Below are 16,014 nucleotides of genomic sequence, written 5' to 3'. Positions count from 1 at the left end.
CGAAAACCTTTCTCAATTAATTTGTTGTCTTTCTTATAAAATTGTGTGAACTTTATCTTCTCAATGATCTTTTTTTGAAAACCTCCTCAATGATCTTTTGTTTAAGTAATTGTTTAGAATTCTCATCACTAACCTTTTATTTTCTAAACCAATGAATGTATGTATCACGTACTAGTTTTATTTCTAATAAAATTAGGGGCGAAGTCAAAGGGTTTTGACAAGGTAAGGGTCTAGCCTGATATAGAGCATAAAATATATTTCTAAACTTCAATCATTAGCTAAATCATTTAGTTGACCTGGTCCTTTAACATGATATTAAGAGCCAGTAGTGTGATACAATAGTCACGACTTCGAATCTCATCCATCTTTTCTTTTAAAGTGAAATATTAAAGGTAAAATATAAGAACTGCCATGAGAAATCTTACTTAGTTAACAATTTGACAGCCCATATATCAAGAAACCTTAGGGAGAAGAAACCCAATAACCAAAGAAATATATCTTGTGGAACAACAAAAAGGGTGGTCAGATGAGGAAGCTCGTGGGCTGGTGGCTCGTGGGAGTAAGGGGAGTATGGGTTGATTCACTTGATTGAGTGGGTCAGTCGACACAACCAGTGAATCAAGGGGTGTGCACGTGATTTAGGCATGGAGGCTTATTTCTTGCTTACTTTGCGTGGCATTATTTATCGTTTAGTTCCACCTCCTCAATTCTATCTTTCCATTTTTAGCCCATGTTCATCACCCATTTTTCGTCATTCTCTAATCCCTTTATTTGGATTTGTTTGTCATTATCCACTTCGCGGATAGCGGATATCTATTTATGGATCTGTTAAAAAGAGAAAGATCTTATTAAATCAAAATATTTCAGTATAAATTCAATTAGTTTAACTTTACATATTTAGTTAGATTCTTTACTTGTGAAGAAATTTTTAGATATAAAAATAATATTTCGTCTATGGGAATTGTAGTTGATAGGATGAAGCTATAATGTACTTGTAAAAAAAAAAAAAAAAAATTGATATGGTTATTGGTCAATGAAAATTGTAAAGAACTATCATTGTACAAAGTATTTCTTATTTCTCGTTAATTAGACAATTTACTATCAATAAATTGACTTACCTCGACTCACCCAATGACCAGGTCTAATTGATAATTACTTAACGTAATATAACCCCTATTAATCCATTTACTCATCAAACCTTTATAAAACGCTAACCAAGTGAGCCAAACTTTATTTAATCTATACGAGCAAATTTATCTATACTATATATTAAAAGGCGTTACTTTAGATGTCACGTGACGCTCTCCTCAAGAAGTTTAGGTGTCACGTGGCCCACTCCTCATTTAATCCGATTTTTCACTCCATGACTAAAAATATAGTTCTTACAAGATTTAAACCCACACACTAAATAATGCAGTAACTTGAGGCATCGCCCGATCCTACACTAATTTACTCCTTAAAAGTAGATATACTCAATATTATGTAGATGGATTTGTATAATACAATAAGATTTCCTAGACAAGAAGTGACCCCACAATAGTTGCCACTAGTAAGGATAATAGAAGCCCATTCTAGACATTATCCGTACATAAATTACTCAAGTTAGTAATGCTACCCCATGTTACAAGTTTTTTCTTTTTACAATTATTTGATGCTGCGCCCACTTCTTCAAATCTCAATACCAAAATGAAGAATAACATAATTTTCTTATTCTCCCCATAAATTTTATACTATTAACTTATATAATCTGACGCATACCCAAATCAATTTGCTCACTTACACTCTCAACAATGACGAATCATAACTCTTTTACATGTTTAGCTTTGGTTGGTGTTACTCTCTGATCATCTGATTAGCCACTTTTGCTGAAAAATCTGCTCTTTTATCCAAAGATTTAGACCCCAAATTTTGTTTTTTTAGATAAATTTTGGGATTTGAGTAAACTTTTCTGGGGAATTGTTGTTGGAAGCTTTGAATTTAGCATCTGGGTCAAGTGGGTTGAGTTGGGTTTGTTGAATTTAAGCTGAAAAAATTGTCCATTTTTTATTTTAAGGTGGTTTTGCTTGTTGGGTATTTTTCACTTTGCAGCTTCACTTGAGATTTTCTAGCTGGGTTTTCTTCAGTTTGAAGCTTTGTTTCTCTAAAAGGTTAGATTTTGATCCTTTCTGCTCAACTTATATATCTTCCGCATATTTTGCTAAGTAGCTTAATTTTTTGTTTAATACTATATGTTAAATACATGAATTAATCCTCCCTGTCCGAAATTAACTAGCTCGTTGACAGTGTAATTTGAACTAGTAATGTGACAACTGAAGCCGGACTTAGTAGAGGTAGTAGTGGTACTAGTTCATAGAATTTGGAAAACTTAGGAATATGTATGATTAAGTTGTGATTATCACTGAATCTTCTTAAAAGGGTAAGTACTAAGACTAATTTCTTTTTGATACCATCTAATTTATTATGTTTATGGTGTTATGGGTTGTATATAAATGTAGTATGCTTTTTCAGTAATTTGTTATGGGAACTTTTGCACTTGGCACATTCTGTTTCAACTGAATTATTCTGCAATTAGTTATTATTGAATTAGTTGTGTCTCAAGAATTGGGGGAAATTATTCAGCTGTTTTGGGGTGACTGCCACCACCCCTTTTGTTACTTTCTAAAAATGGATTTTAGGGAGATATTTTTTAAAAAATGCTAATAAGTTCAAATCAGAATATAAAAATGTAAGCAAGTTCAAATTGGTGAATATTTTCTTTTGAAATGAATTTAGCTGAATTAAACTAAATAAACCGAAGTTGAACGTTTAGGATGAAGTTGACAGAAATTATGTTAACTGTGGTATGCAAAATTAAGTCCAGATTTATAACTGGTATGCAAAAATTAAGTCCCAAAGTAAACCAAAATTATCAGAGTGATATGGTTTCAGATTTATAGTTATACTTGGACAAAATCCAGTAATATTTCACTAGGAGTTTTTACTCTGATGTTCCTGACTTCTTCCATGATAATCTTACTGTATGTCTGTATATGCTGAATGGACTGTAGTTCCTGTTAGAGGATAAGAGCTTGATCACAACTTATCTTTGTTACTGCTTGAATTTCTTAATATGGTTTTGTCCTTTTGTTGCTGTTGCTGTTGATTTGATTTGATTTTATTATTATTATTATTTTTTTTCCTGTTTTTGATTTTTTTTTTCCTTTAAGTTGCATTTTCTTCCATCTTTCTTTGATTTGCATTTTATCTTGGATCCTATTTGTATGGAAGCTTATAACAGTTTTTATTTTTGTTATTATTAGATTTTGTCATATAATGTCTTCGCCAGCACCAAATCAGGGTTCCAGCAGCAATGCAGGCCAATCAAAACATGGTGCTAGGATTATTGCTCAGACTATTGTTGATGCAAAGCTTCATGCAGATTTTGAGGATTCTAGTAGTGAATTTGATTACACCAGCTCAGTTCGAGCTACTAGCTCTAGTGGAGGAAACCCACCACCAAAGTCTAATAAGGCCACCTCAACTTATCTTCTTCAGATACAGAAAGGAAATCTGATTCAGCCTTTCGGATGCTTGCTTGCCCTCGATGAGAAGACTTTCAGAGTGATCGCCTTTAGTGAGAATGCCCCTGATATGCTAACTATGGTTAGTCATGCTGTCCCAAGTGTAGGTGATTATCCAGTAATTGGGATTGGAACTGATATAAGGACTATATTCACTGCTCCAAGTGCTTCTGCACTTCAGAAGGCCTTAGGATTTGCTGATGTTTCTCTTCTAAATCCTATCTTAGTTCATTGCAAGACTTCTGGAAAGCCTTTCTATGCAATCATCCATAGGGTGACTGGGTGCTTAGTCATTGACTTTGAACCAGTGAAGCCGTATGAAGTCCCAATGACAGCTGCTGGTGCCCTACAATCTTACAAGCTTGCAGCCAAAGCGATTACTCGATTGCAATCTTTGTCTAGTGGAAAATTAAATAAACTTGTTGATACCATGGTTCAAGAAGTGTTTGAATTAACAGGATATGACAGGGTAATGGCATACAAATTTCATGAGGATGATCACGGAGAGGTTATATCTGAGGTTACAAAGCCTGGCCTTGAGCCATATCTAGGCTTGCATTATCCGGCAACTGATATTCCACAAGCTGCACGGTTCTTATTCATGAAGAATAAGGTCCGTCTGATATGTGATTGCCGTGCAAAATTTGTGCAGGTGGTGCAGGATGGGAATCTTCCTTTTGATCTGACTCTATGTGGTTCAACTCTTAGGGCCCCACATGGTTGTCATGCTCAATACATGGAGAATATGAACTCTATTGGGTCGTTGGTTATGGCTGTTGTTGTTAATGATGAGGATGATGACAACAATAGCTCTGCTGCTCCCCAGCCCCAGAAGAGGAAAAGGCTATGGGGTTTAGTTGTATGTCATCATACCTCTCCAAGATTTGTCCCTTTTCCTTTGCGCTATGCATGCGAGTTTCTAGCTCAAGTCTTTGCTATCCATGTAAATAAAGAATTAGAGTTGGAGAACCAGTTCCTGGAGAAGAAAATCCTCCGTACTCAAACTCTCCTTTGTGATATGCTGATGAGGGATGTTCCTTTAGGTATAGTCACACAAAGTCCAAATATTATGGACCTTATTAAATGTGATGGAGCTGTCCTTTTGTACAACAATAAGATATGGAAACTTGGAGCCACACCAACAGACTACCAAATAAGAGATATAGCTATGTGGCTGTCCCTTGATCATGAGGATTCCACAGGGTTGAGCACAGATAGCTTGTATGATGCTGGGTATCCAGGAGCACTTTCTCTTGCTGATACTGTTTGTGGGATGGCTGCTGTGCGAATTAGTTTGAAAGACATGCTCTTTTGGTTCCGCTCCCACACTGCTGCAGAGATTAAGTGGGGTGGTGCCAAGCATCACCCAGGTGAGAAGGATGATGGAGCAAAGATGCACCCGAGATCATCATTTAAGGCATTCCTTGAGGTTGTGAAGAATAGGAGTGTGCCTTGGAAGGATTATGAGATGGATGCAATACACTCATTGCAGCTTATTTTGAGAAACGCTTTCAAGGATAGGGAAACGTCTGACTTGAATACATCTGTCATTCATTCCAAAATAAGTGATCTCAAGATTGATGGTGTCAGGGAGCTTGAAGCAGTGACTAGTGAGATGGTTCGCTTGATTGAAACAGCCACTGTCCCCATTTTTGCTGTTGATGCTGATGGACTTGTCAATGGCTGGAACACTAAAATTTCCGAGCTGACTGGTCTCTCAGTTGCAGAAGCTGTTGGGAAACATATTGGAGCACTTGTTGAAGACTCTTCAATTGATATAGTCAGAAATGTGTTGCAATTAGCTCTCCAGGGTATGTCATCCTACTTTTTTTTTTTATCAATTTAATTTGATTTAAGATTTATTTGGTATCTAATTTCAGCTGTCATGTCAAAAGAGTATCAGGGCTAGCTTAGCTCTTTTGAAGTTGATTATCCAACATTCTATAAAGCATTAGAAGTCTTAAAAATGAAAACTGAAACTATTTGCTATTAACTACAGTATATTTTATGATTGGACTTCCTGTGTACATGTACTATGCAATAGAGTCATTTTAAGTAATAATTTTTTTTTTTACTTTCATCAGGAAAAGAGGAGAAAAATGTTCAATTTGAGATCAGAAGACATCAGGCGATAGTAGACTCTGGCCCCATCAGTTTAGTTGTAAATGCTTGTGCAAGCAAAGATGTGAATGGACATGTTATTGGGGTGTGCTTCATTGCTCAAGATATAACTGGTCAGAAAACAGTTATGGACAAGTTCACACGAATTGAAGGTGATTACAAAGCAATAGTACAGAATCCAAATCCCTTGATTCCTCCAATATTTGGAACAGATGAATTTGGATGGTGTTCAGAATGGAATCCTGCAATGTCAAAGTTAACTGGGTATAAACGTGAGGAGGTTATTGACAAGATGTTACTTGGGGAAGTTTTTGGGACTCAAAAGTCATGTTGTCGTCTTAAAAATCAGGAGGCATTTGTAAACCTCGGTGTTGTACTCAATGGTGCTATGAGTGGCCGAGATACAGAAAAAGTCCCTATTGGGTTTTTCACGCGTAGTGGGAAATATATAGAATGCCTGCTTTGTGTGAACCCAAAGTTGGACAGTGAAGGTTCAATCACTGGCGTGTTTTGCTTCTTGCAGCTTGCTAGTCAGGACTTGCAGCATGCACTCCATATACAACGATTAGCTGAGCAAGCGGCTTTAAAGAGGCTAAAAGCATTATCTTACATGAAAAGACAGATAAGAAATCCTTTGTCTGGAATTATGTTCTCAAGGAAGTTGCTTGAGGGTACAGAGTTGGGAGATGAGCAAAGGCTGCTATTGCATACAAGTGCTCAATGCCAACGCCAGCTTAACAAGATCCTTGAAGATTCAGATTTGGATAGCATCATTGATGGGTATGTATTTAACTTCTGATCATGTATCTCTTATTTATTGAGTTATTAATTTCTTTTCTTTTCAATCTGATAGAAAATTGAAGCATAATTTTTAAGAATAATCCTTTGAAATAAAGTCGAGTTTATTTATGTACAAGTAAAATATCAATTTTCTATTGTGATAGTTACCTTGAGCTGGAGATGTTGGAGTTCTCTATGCAAGATGTACTGGTTGCCTCAATAAGTCAGGTGATGACAAAGAGCGACGAAAAGGGAATTCAAATAGAGAACGAGTCTGCTGAAGATTACATGAAGGAGACCTTGTATGGGGATAGCTTAAGGCTACAGCAAGTCCTGGCAGATTTCTTGTTAATTTCAGTGAATTTTACACCTGCTGGAGGTCACATTGGAATTACAGTTCGCTTGATGAAGGATAAGATAGGAGAATCTGTTCAGCTTGCTAATTTGGAATTCAGGTAATGCATCACCCAAAACTTTAGTTGTCATACATAAATACATAATTCCAGGTTTTATTTAGTTCAGTTTTGTAGTCCTGTTGTAGTCTAAGAAAATAGTTGATTAATAACACCTTTTCTAAAACTTACAAAAAAAGCCATATAGAATGTCTGTATCATTCAACCCTCTTTGGCAATCGCTTTATCCTTTTTTCTAATCTTGACTAGTTTAGGGCGAGTTGCATACAACTTGACCATTTCAAAACCTGCATTTCAGTTGGAGTTAGAGCTAATCAAATTGCCCTGGCTCGATTTTTGCTGAGCTTGCAAATTTTAGTCCTGGGCAATGTGCCATGCTGAAATACGTTTTTTTTCTTTTTTTTTTTTTTTTTTCCCCATGGCTTGGCCCATGATATACTTCTAGAAATTAACAAAAGGTTAAAGGAAATCTAGTTTCAGCTGACGAAAGCTTTTAAACTGAGGTGAAAAGAAAAAAAAGAAAAAAATATCCAATTAAAGTGGGAGCTTTATCTTTGTCAGGAAAGCGAGATATTGCTGTTTGCTGTCATGATTTAAGTGATATATGATTCAAAACCTTTTGAAAATTCTGTCTTAGGTAATTGACTTGTAATCAGATTGAATAAGATATGTACTTATCTTCATGAGAATACTAAAACAGTCTACATCTTATCTACAACGAGTGATGGACCAGGAATAAAACCACTGGTAGAGCTGACAGTGAAATACACAAATTACACTCAAAACTAAAAGGAACTAAACTCTGATAGGCTAGACAGTAAATTACGCCAATAACACACAATTGAAAAGTGACAAGTATTACCGGGTGACATAGTCTCCGAACCTTTATTTCTTGCAAATATACTGATGCAACTAATTTTGCTATAATCATGAACATGTTATCTGTGTGGGTATAATTTTTACTCGTGTTGCTGCCTTAATATTCTTTCTGTATCGATATAATGCTGTTTAGAATTGATCAGACTGGTCCAGCCTTATGTTTTGGGCAGGCTGGGTTTTCCAGCACAAATGGTCAGGCATATTTTGCAGTGCAGACGATCCTAACATGGTTGGTTGCATGACTAGACCCTATTTTGCAAGGTCGGGCAGGAATTTTAACTGAATCCCGACCCATGATCAGCTCTATTCTGCACAGTCTAATTATCATGTTCTAATTCTTTCTGTGATGATTTAAATCTTATTCTGACGAAAATCACATGTTTTATTCAGAATATTACATACAGGAGGAGGAATATCAGAACAATTGCTAAGCCAAATGTTTGAGAACAACGGAGATGCAACAGAAGAGGGTATAAGTCTGCAAATAAGCAGGAAGCTAGTAAAGCTAATGAATGGAGATATCCAGTATCTGAGATCAGCTGGATCCTCGACGTTCATCATCTCTGTTGAACTTGCAGTAGCTGATGACAAACCAAGGAATTGATTTTTACAGTTCAAATTCGAGTATTTCTTGTTTACCTAACCAGTCAAAGGGAAGATGATCGTAAAGGAAAAAAACAAAAACAAAAAAAATACAGAAGTTTACAAGTTTTGGGTAGGAAAAACGATCACTTCCCTGAGATATAGTTCTCTTTTAACAATTTTCATCTCTGTTTTGTCTAAGAAGCATCCTTCTTTAACCTTGTACATATTCAATAAAACAATATCAAGTTTCTTTGCTTATTTTGATTTTTTGTACTTCTCTTTTCTCTGATGTATAACATTTACCATTACAATTTCAGAGATTATTTTGAGTCTTCAAGATTTTCCACATTGAACTATATATACATCAAGGCACGTACAGTTTTACTGGCATTATTGTAAAAAATCGACTTATTATGAATGTATAGTCTCGCGCTCTAATCCAAAGTAGTACTTCATACTTCGTATAAGTAAATTTTAGCAATTTAGGTGTATTTTATGATGCAATCTACTGTAGTGTATTTACACAAGTCTACTTTTGAACCTTACATCATAAGTTTGTTGTAAAAATAAGTATGGATTAATTTTTATGGGTAATTGTTTTTAGAGTGTTAGAACCCAATTTTATTTATTTATTATTTTTTTTTTGGAGAGAAAAGTAGGTATGGTGAAATAAAAGAAATGAAACAAACAAGATAAGCATTGAAGACAAAACTTCAAATTTCTACACAAAGTAGTGTACAAATACATGACAGCATATGTATAAGTATACATTACAAAGATAAAACTAGTACGGTAACAAACTAAGTTTGACCTAATGGTAAGTATTGCACTTTCCGAGACAAAAGGTTAGGGTGCAATCCACACTAGGAGAGCACACTTTGAAGGTAGAGATCGATCTCTTACCCTTCCCCACACTCTCAAAGTGTCGTCTATTTTATTGAGGTTGCTATAGAGAAAACCAAAGCAAGAAAACAAGCACACTAGCTACTGAAGGCTAGTCATGTACAACGACATAAGTTGTACTGGTACAGTCTTACATCTTGACAGTTAAACACATTTTCCATTGACTGGCCAAGTGCTGTCACAGGTGTATCCGGGGCAACACTGATCCAAGGCACCACAAGTACCACCAGCACTCGGGCACCACTCGCACCTTGCATCTCCTTGCCACATGTAAATCTTACAACGGTTTCCAGGGCAACACCCGTTCATGTCATTTAAGCATGAAGAGCCACCTCCAATGCAAGTCAGAGTCCCTGCTGCCCGTGCAGCGGCTTCTGACAGAAATGCTTCAGCCATTATGTTTGATATACGAAGCTGCTGTTGCTGCTGCTGCTGCTGCTGCCCGGGAATTTGATCACCAAATTCACGGGCAGTCGCAACGCTGCTCAACATGACAGCAACAGTAGTAAATACTGAGATAACTTCAACATATTTCATATTTGATTAAGCAGGATTTTAGTTTGTAGATTATTATTGCTGAATGATGATGAGAGGAAAGCTTGGGTGAGTGCCCCTATTTATAATACTACAATAACTTGACCTCTAATTAAATTACATGCAACGTAACATGCATTACCCTTAAACTAATTAATCAAATACTTTATTAAGATTTGATTAAGGTCAGGGCATCAAGGTGGAACTTATTTATTAGGATCTCCAACTCACTCTGACAGACTGTTTATTTAGTTTTAAAATACTTATGTAGATATTAATAAGCTATTATTAATTATTATATCCAAATTCTTATCTTCAAATATTATTTAACGATGGAAAATTAGTTTTGTACATATCTCCAGGAAAAATTCCAAGTTTCAAGGTAAGATTCAATTAAGTTTCACTAACTTCGCCATGTTCATATCTTATTTAAGTTGATACGGAGTATTAACTTATTTCAGACCAATTCAGACCAGATCAAATGTTTTATGTCTTTTTATTTCCATTCATTTATTGTTGAATTTCATATCATGAGAAAAAGCTCGAGTAAGTAAAGACAGCATTGGGGCGATTTAGGCCTTGTCTTATGTCGAGTTCATGTATCTTGGGGTTGGTTAAGTCCAAACCACGGAATAGCCATTTAAATACGTGTCGTGTCACAAGTTATAATCAAACAAACCAAAACTCGCGTGTCCGTTCTGCCTAATAGTATTCTCTGCCTATAATAAGATGCGTATTGACAAGCATGAAACTCCTAAGGTTGCAATTAGTATAATAGAATTACGCATAAGATCATTGATGACAGTGCAACTTGACTACCATGAAGAACTCGCGTGAATTCTTTAATCTTCATATGAATCATATCTTACTTGAATCTCCAACTCTCTGACAAACTACAATATAATACGGAGTTTAATATAATATAAATTCAAAGGCATGCATTGCGTGACACCTTCCGAAGAAGACATATAGCCATTTCTGAATCTGGCTTCAGCTTAGATAGGTTAGTGTTGGTCTTGGGGGGAGTATAGTACATTACTAGTACTATAAATTTTCTGTATTTTAGAAATTAAGTCTAATAAATGAATAATGTGTAAATCACGTTCTTTTCTGCCCCTTTCAAGCATACTTAAAAACTAGCTCCCTCCGATTCACTTTGATTCATGTTCAAGAAAGATAGTCCTTTAACGGGCTTATTAGGTCTAATGGAAAAGACTTAGCTTGATCATATAAGCAGTGTTTGTTCTGAATGTTCACCAGAATCGACTTTCACGCACTAATGAAAGGAACTGCAATTGGCGGTGCCAAATGCTTGGAGCCTAAAACTACACACTGCAGACTAAAGGCAGCATGTTTTTTCGTCTGATAACGACTGAATGCTGGTGATGAATGGATATTTCACCCGTTTCCTTGTTTGAAAGAGCCAAGCATGCATTTAGTTACCAGAAAGTCAACCAGTCCTTTGTGAATATGCGTTCTGAAGTTTTGAAAGTTAATCAAATGAGCATAAATTTTGCCAAACATCCAAGGAAAATTAAAAATTATTACTATATGGAAAAAAAAAATACTAGTAGAAAATACTAAGGATAAAAAATTATGAAATAGTGATTAATATTGATGAGAAGAAGATTATACGATGTACTTTATCTAAAATCAGGTAACTCAGACAGTGAGGTTTGGATCCCGTACCAGATTTAAATGGTAAAAAACTCCAGCATTTGCCACCATTGCACAAAACTGAATAAATCCATAATAACTATCACAATTGCCTACAACAGTTTCACCTCTCATTTGTAAGTGATAAGTCTTTTGTCACATAACCTAAACTAGTTTACAAAACTGAACATAACTCTCAGTGAGTTGCAGTCTGTCTTTCTACAAAGCTCTCAGTGAGTTGCGGTCTGTCTTTCTTCAGCATCTTCATGTTCAACCTGCAGAAAAGGAAAACAAACATGGATTCAATGTAAAATCAGCATATGTGAGAATGACAGGTCTTAGGTGTGTATTGAAACAACTGAGCGCACAATGGGCATTTACTGGAATGCCATGAACCTACACCAAAACACCAAACTTTGGGAAACAACATAACAGTCAACAGTCTCAACACAAATGTTTTTGAGTTGGTCGAAAGAGAGAGTTGGTCGAAGGTTCCAAACAGTGACACCAGCAACAGGGACACAGCTTATGATGGGAATTATTGAGATCTCATACACCATGGTAATCAGCGACACAACGTAATAACTTTGAAAGTAAAAATGACAGTCCCAAGTTCTTTCATAAATATCTAATGCCTTAAGTTTCATAAAAGAAATAAAAAAAAATCACAAGTAAACTGGAGAAAAGAGAGCTGCATTCAAATATTCAATTCACTTCATATCATTAAGGGTGGAGAATCTGAAGAAACAGGAAAGGATACAGTGAAATGATGCCATAGCATTTCCTTGTAATCCACCACTAAACTAGCTTCTTTTTTGTTGCCCCTAATTTCCTCCCAGCAGAGTGCATAGATAAGATGCAGATTTTTTGAAATGTATAATTTTAACTATGGTAGATACAGAGCATAGTTAAAAAGATTAGTTTACACCAATTAGAAAATATCATTTAACCACAAGAAAGATAAATGCGAGTTCTGCAAGAGCTAAGCTTATACATAGTGGTTCACAATGTACACTATGAAACCAAATAATCAAATGAGTCTTGTCGGTATAAATAGGGCAATAATCATATCGATACTCGTCCGAAAGAACCATACAAAAGTTGCAAAATATACCTCAACAAGAACCCTTGCTTTCTTCTTTGACTTGGAAAGAGGCTCATCCCTGTCCATCTTCTTTGCAGAGTATTTGGATTCTTTTCGGCTCCTCTTTTTATCAGAAACATGCGAGTCTTCATCATCTTCATCTACGTCATCTGTTCCAAAAATAACAATTATAAAAAATAAATAAATTATTAAAATAAATTATTAAAATAAATTTCAAAAAAAAACAAAACAAATTGTAGAATGTACCAACAGATTATTCATGAACAGAATTCAATGCACTAAAAAAAATGAACAGAGGCCGGGAAAGGCTACCTTCGCCATCATCACTGAGAGGTTCATTCATTGCAAGACCAAAATCCTCCATATCATCTTCCTCTTCAAGATCTTCAAAGCCTTCTACATACTCTACCTCATTCTGATTAACCCAAAGGTCAACATAAAGTCATTTAGCAATAGGATTGGACGAAAAGCACATTAACAATCCGCGGCTTTTAAAAATTTGGAATTTCCATCATTCACATATGAGTAAAGGGAGGAATATCAATATTTTCTTCATCCTGAAAAGAGCATTTAAAAACATACCTCTTCATCATCTTCAAGCTCCTGTTCAGAGGGTGCGAGAACTTTTTTCCATATTTTTTCATCAACGTTGCTTATGTCATCATAGACACCTCTGTTAAGGCGTTCAAGCAATTCCTCCTCAATTTTCTGCAACAAACACCAGTTAATATAAATAACTTTGAAGACCATTACAACAGAACCCTTCTGCAGCAACACGTTGTTACCTTCTCAATTGCTGCAGCTATCTCAGCCTTGTCTAATCTTCTGGCATCCCTCTTCATCTCCTTCCTAGGAGTTGTCATAATCTTTTCCCTGTAACACATAAAAACTCAAGTATTTATTACTGACCGAAGAACGTGGCAAGAATCCCCCCCCCAACACACACACACACACACACACACACACACACACACACACACACAAAGGGTAAAGATAAGCAGTAAAATAAACGAAGAAAAATATTTATCCAATATAAGACAAACCCGAAACATATGCCCAATAAGAAATGTTGCACAACTTCTATTTTTCCTACCTCTAATAGCATGCGAAGTATATAACAAAGTCCGCAATACAGCGAGGGCTTGATGCTTGAATTACATCGCCAGGCATCTATGGCAATGGATAAAGAACTTACAGAGTAGTGATATGTGTACATACACTCTACAAACATAGAATGTGTGGGAAAATAAATCTATCGAATATTTACATAAGATAAAAACAGCATCACACATGAAGAAAAGAAAAGATGGCAAAAAAAAAAGTACAATCATACAACAGTGCCAGTCCTGTAAGAGCTCTATCTTTTTTTAATATGGAATTTTATTAGGTTAGAGGAACAACTAAAAAAGACCATAACTTAATATAAATTCCATACTTTCAAAAATCACAAAACTATTCTGTACAATTTAAATCATTCCACCATTAAATTACCACTATTCATTTTTACTTTTATCATCTCTCTACAAAATACTACATTATTTACATCTAAATATTCTTGAAACAATCTCACTGAGGTCCATGAAGCATGATTTTCACTACCTATATAGTTATTATAAAGTTACTGGGATAGGTTAAGTCAGTGTAATTACAAGAGTCATGTTGATTTGCTGGTCCTTGTCAACAAAACAATGGCAACAGAACATAACTCAGAGTCAGAACAAGCCCAAGCCCAAAACAAGTTAATAAAGCACAACATTTGATCCTGTCTGCTGGCTATTTTCAAGAACAATTGCTCTTGATAAACACAACCAAATCAGGTCACACAATATGAGGTCAGAAAGGTTATAAGTAACTTTAACTAAACATAGACAAATGAGAAAACACAATCTAGCAACTATATAACGCTGAAGTTGCCAGAACAGGGGCAACAACTTCATGACTACATATGAAACCAGGCCTTATAGCCAACGAGACCACAAGTATCATCAGTACAAATGTATAAGAGTAACACTGGAAAACAACCAAATCACTTCCCTTGTATAGGAAACACATAATAAAAGAGAGAACCCCCATATAACTGTGAACCTAAACCAATCACAATTCGAAAATGATTCTTAAGTATATACATCAACAGCATCATTACCACAATGCTTCTAAGAAAGCTCTCACACATATATCTTCAGCAACCATTACCATTAATCCCAATGACTCAATATAGAGGCCCTCTACCACGAAAGAGGCCTCGGAAGCTCCACAATAAATGAAACACAAAGAAAAACTTTGAGCTTGTCAAATTAGAAAAAAGGGCACCTTGTTTTTATAGCAAGCCTCCTCATCCGTATGCGCATTTGATGCATCTTGGTCAATCGCTGCTTCACCTTATGCACGAGATATTTCGGCCAATACATCTAGAAACATCACCCCCAAAATCATCAATGTATACCAAACAAATCGCTTTCAATCAATAATTCAAAGTTTCAAACTACTTAGACTAGAAAAACAGAAATTGAGTACCATATGCTTATCAATAATCTCGAACGCCTTATCATAATTTAACGGCAACTTAATCCTTTGCCACAACTTGTTAGGCATATGAGCTCTCTCTATAGTTTTCATGTACAGATAAAGTATCCCTGTATTTCCAAACCATAGCATAAAATTCATTCACATAAAAATCAACCCACCAAAAATTACAAATTAAAATCAAAGAAATCAACAATAAAGCACCTGTTTCTTTATCTTCTCGAATTGTGGCATATCGACTATTAGCAAGAGGGCAAGAGCTCCGATTACAAATACCAGTCGCATTATACGGATTTCGGCAAAATAAACCAGTTTCAATTCTAATCCATCAACAATACGCAATAATTAATAAATTAATCAACCAATACCCAGAAAATGAAGAAAAAATTAGGGTAAAATTTGAAAATTAGGGTTCATACTTGGACATAAAACTGCAGTGATTATGACGAATAACTTGCCAAATGACCTCATCGTGCTGCATCTTCGATCAAATGCTTGTTTAAACAAGTAATAATTTACTGAAAAAGAGGGGAAATTGCAACTTTTGAAATTGAAGGAAGAAAAATTAGGGTTTAGGGTTTTGTAAACAGGTAATATATCAGAAAGAAAAGAGGAAAAGTTTAGTTTTTTGACACCCAAAAATATTGAGGTTTTACAGAAATTAGGTATATACTGTAATGGCGTATTTGTGACAGCAAATTTTCTGAGTGTGAGGTGAGTTGGTCCGGCGGGTTGGCCAAAACAGAGGAGTGTTGTGCAACTCCAGGGTTTTGTACTGCCCAATAAACCTTAGAAACCAAGTGAAACGACATCGTTTTGTGTTTCATATTTTTTAAAAAATAAATTTTCTATATAAAAGTTTGTTCACATCTACTAAAATGAACTGAACTAACTTAAGTGAAATTAAGTTGAAGTGAACTGGCGTACATTTATCGGATTAATTAATGTAAGAATA

The 16,014-nt window shown here is 35.5% G+C and overlaps 2 protein-coding genes across 2 annotated transcripts; one reads left to right on the top strand and one right to left on the bottom strand.

The window, feature by feature from the left end:
• Window positions 1-1,600: 1,600 nt before the first annotated feature.
• LOC110681969 (phytochrome A-like) lies at window positions 1,601-8,611 on the top strand. The gene is made up of 5 exons (XM_021858161.1): window positions 1,601-2,147; window positions 3,300-5,371; window positions 5,645-6,461; window positions 6,626-6,916; window positions 8,144-8,611. The coding sequence occupies exons 2-5, from the start codon at window positions 3,313-3,315 to the stop codon at window positions 8,355-8,357; spliced, it is 3,381 nt and encodes a 1,126-aa protein (XP_021713853.1). The 5' UTR covers window positions 1,601-2,147; window positions 3,300-3,312; the 3' UTR covers window positions 8,358-8,611.
• A 2,758-nt stretch (window positions 8,612-11,369) lies between these two features.
• Window positions 11,370-15,809, bottom strand: LOC110681968 (protein mak16-like). Its single transcript, XM_021858160.1, has 9 exons — window positions 15,479-15,809; window positions 15,264-15,379; window positions 15,051-15,169; window positions 14,847-14,944; window positions 13,322-13,409; window positions 13,119-13,244; window positions 12,849-12,951; window positions 12,546-12,685; window positions 11,370-11,706 (listed from the first exon to the last, which is right to left on the bottom strand). The coding sequence occupies exons 1-9, from the start codon at window positions 15,538-15,540 to the stop codon at window positions 11,662-11,664; spliced, it is 897 nt and encodes a 298-aa protein (XP_021713852.1). The 5' UTR covers window positions 15,541-15,809; the 3' UTR covers window positions 11,370-11,661.
• Between the last annotated feature and the right edge of the window lie 205 nt (window positions 15,810-16,014).

This window comes from Chenopodium quinoa, unplaced genomic scaffold (genome assembly GCF_001683475.1).
Source record: "Chenopodium quinoa cultivar QQ74 unplaced genomic scaffold, ASM168347v1, whole genome shotgun sequence".
Lineage (NCBI taxonomy): Eukaryota > Viridiplantae > Streptophyta > Magnoliopsida > Caryophyllales > Amaranthaceae > Chenopodium > Chenopodium quinoa.
The sequence above is the reverse complement of the archived record's forward strand: the minus strand, read 5'-3'. Positions and strand labels throughout refer to the sequence as shown.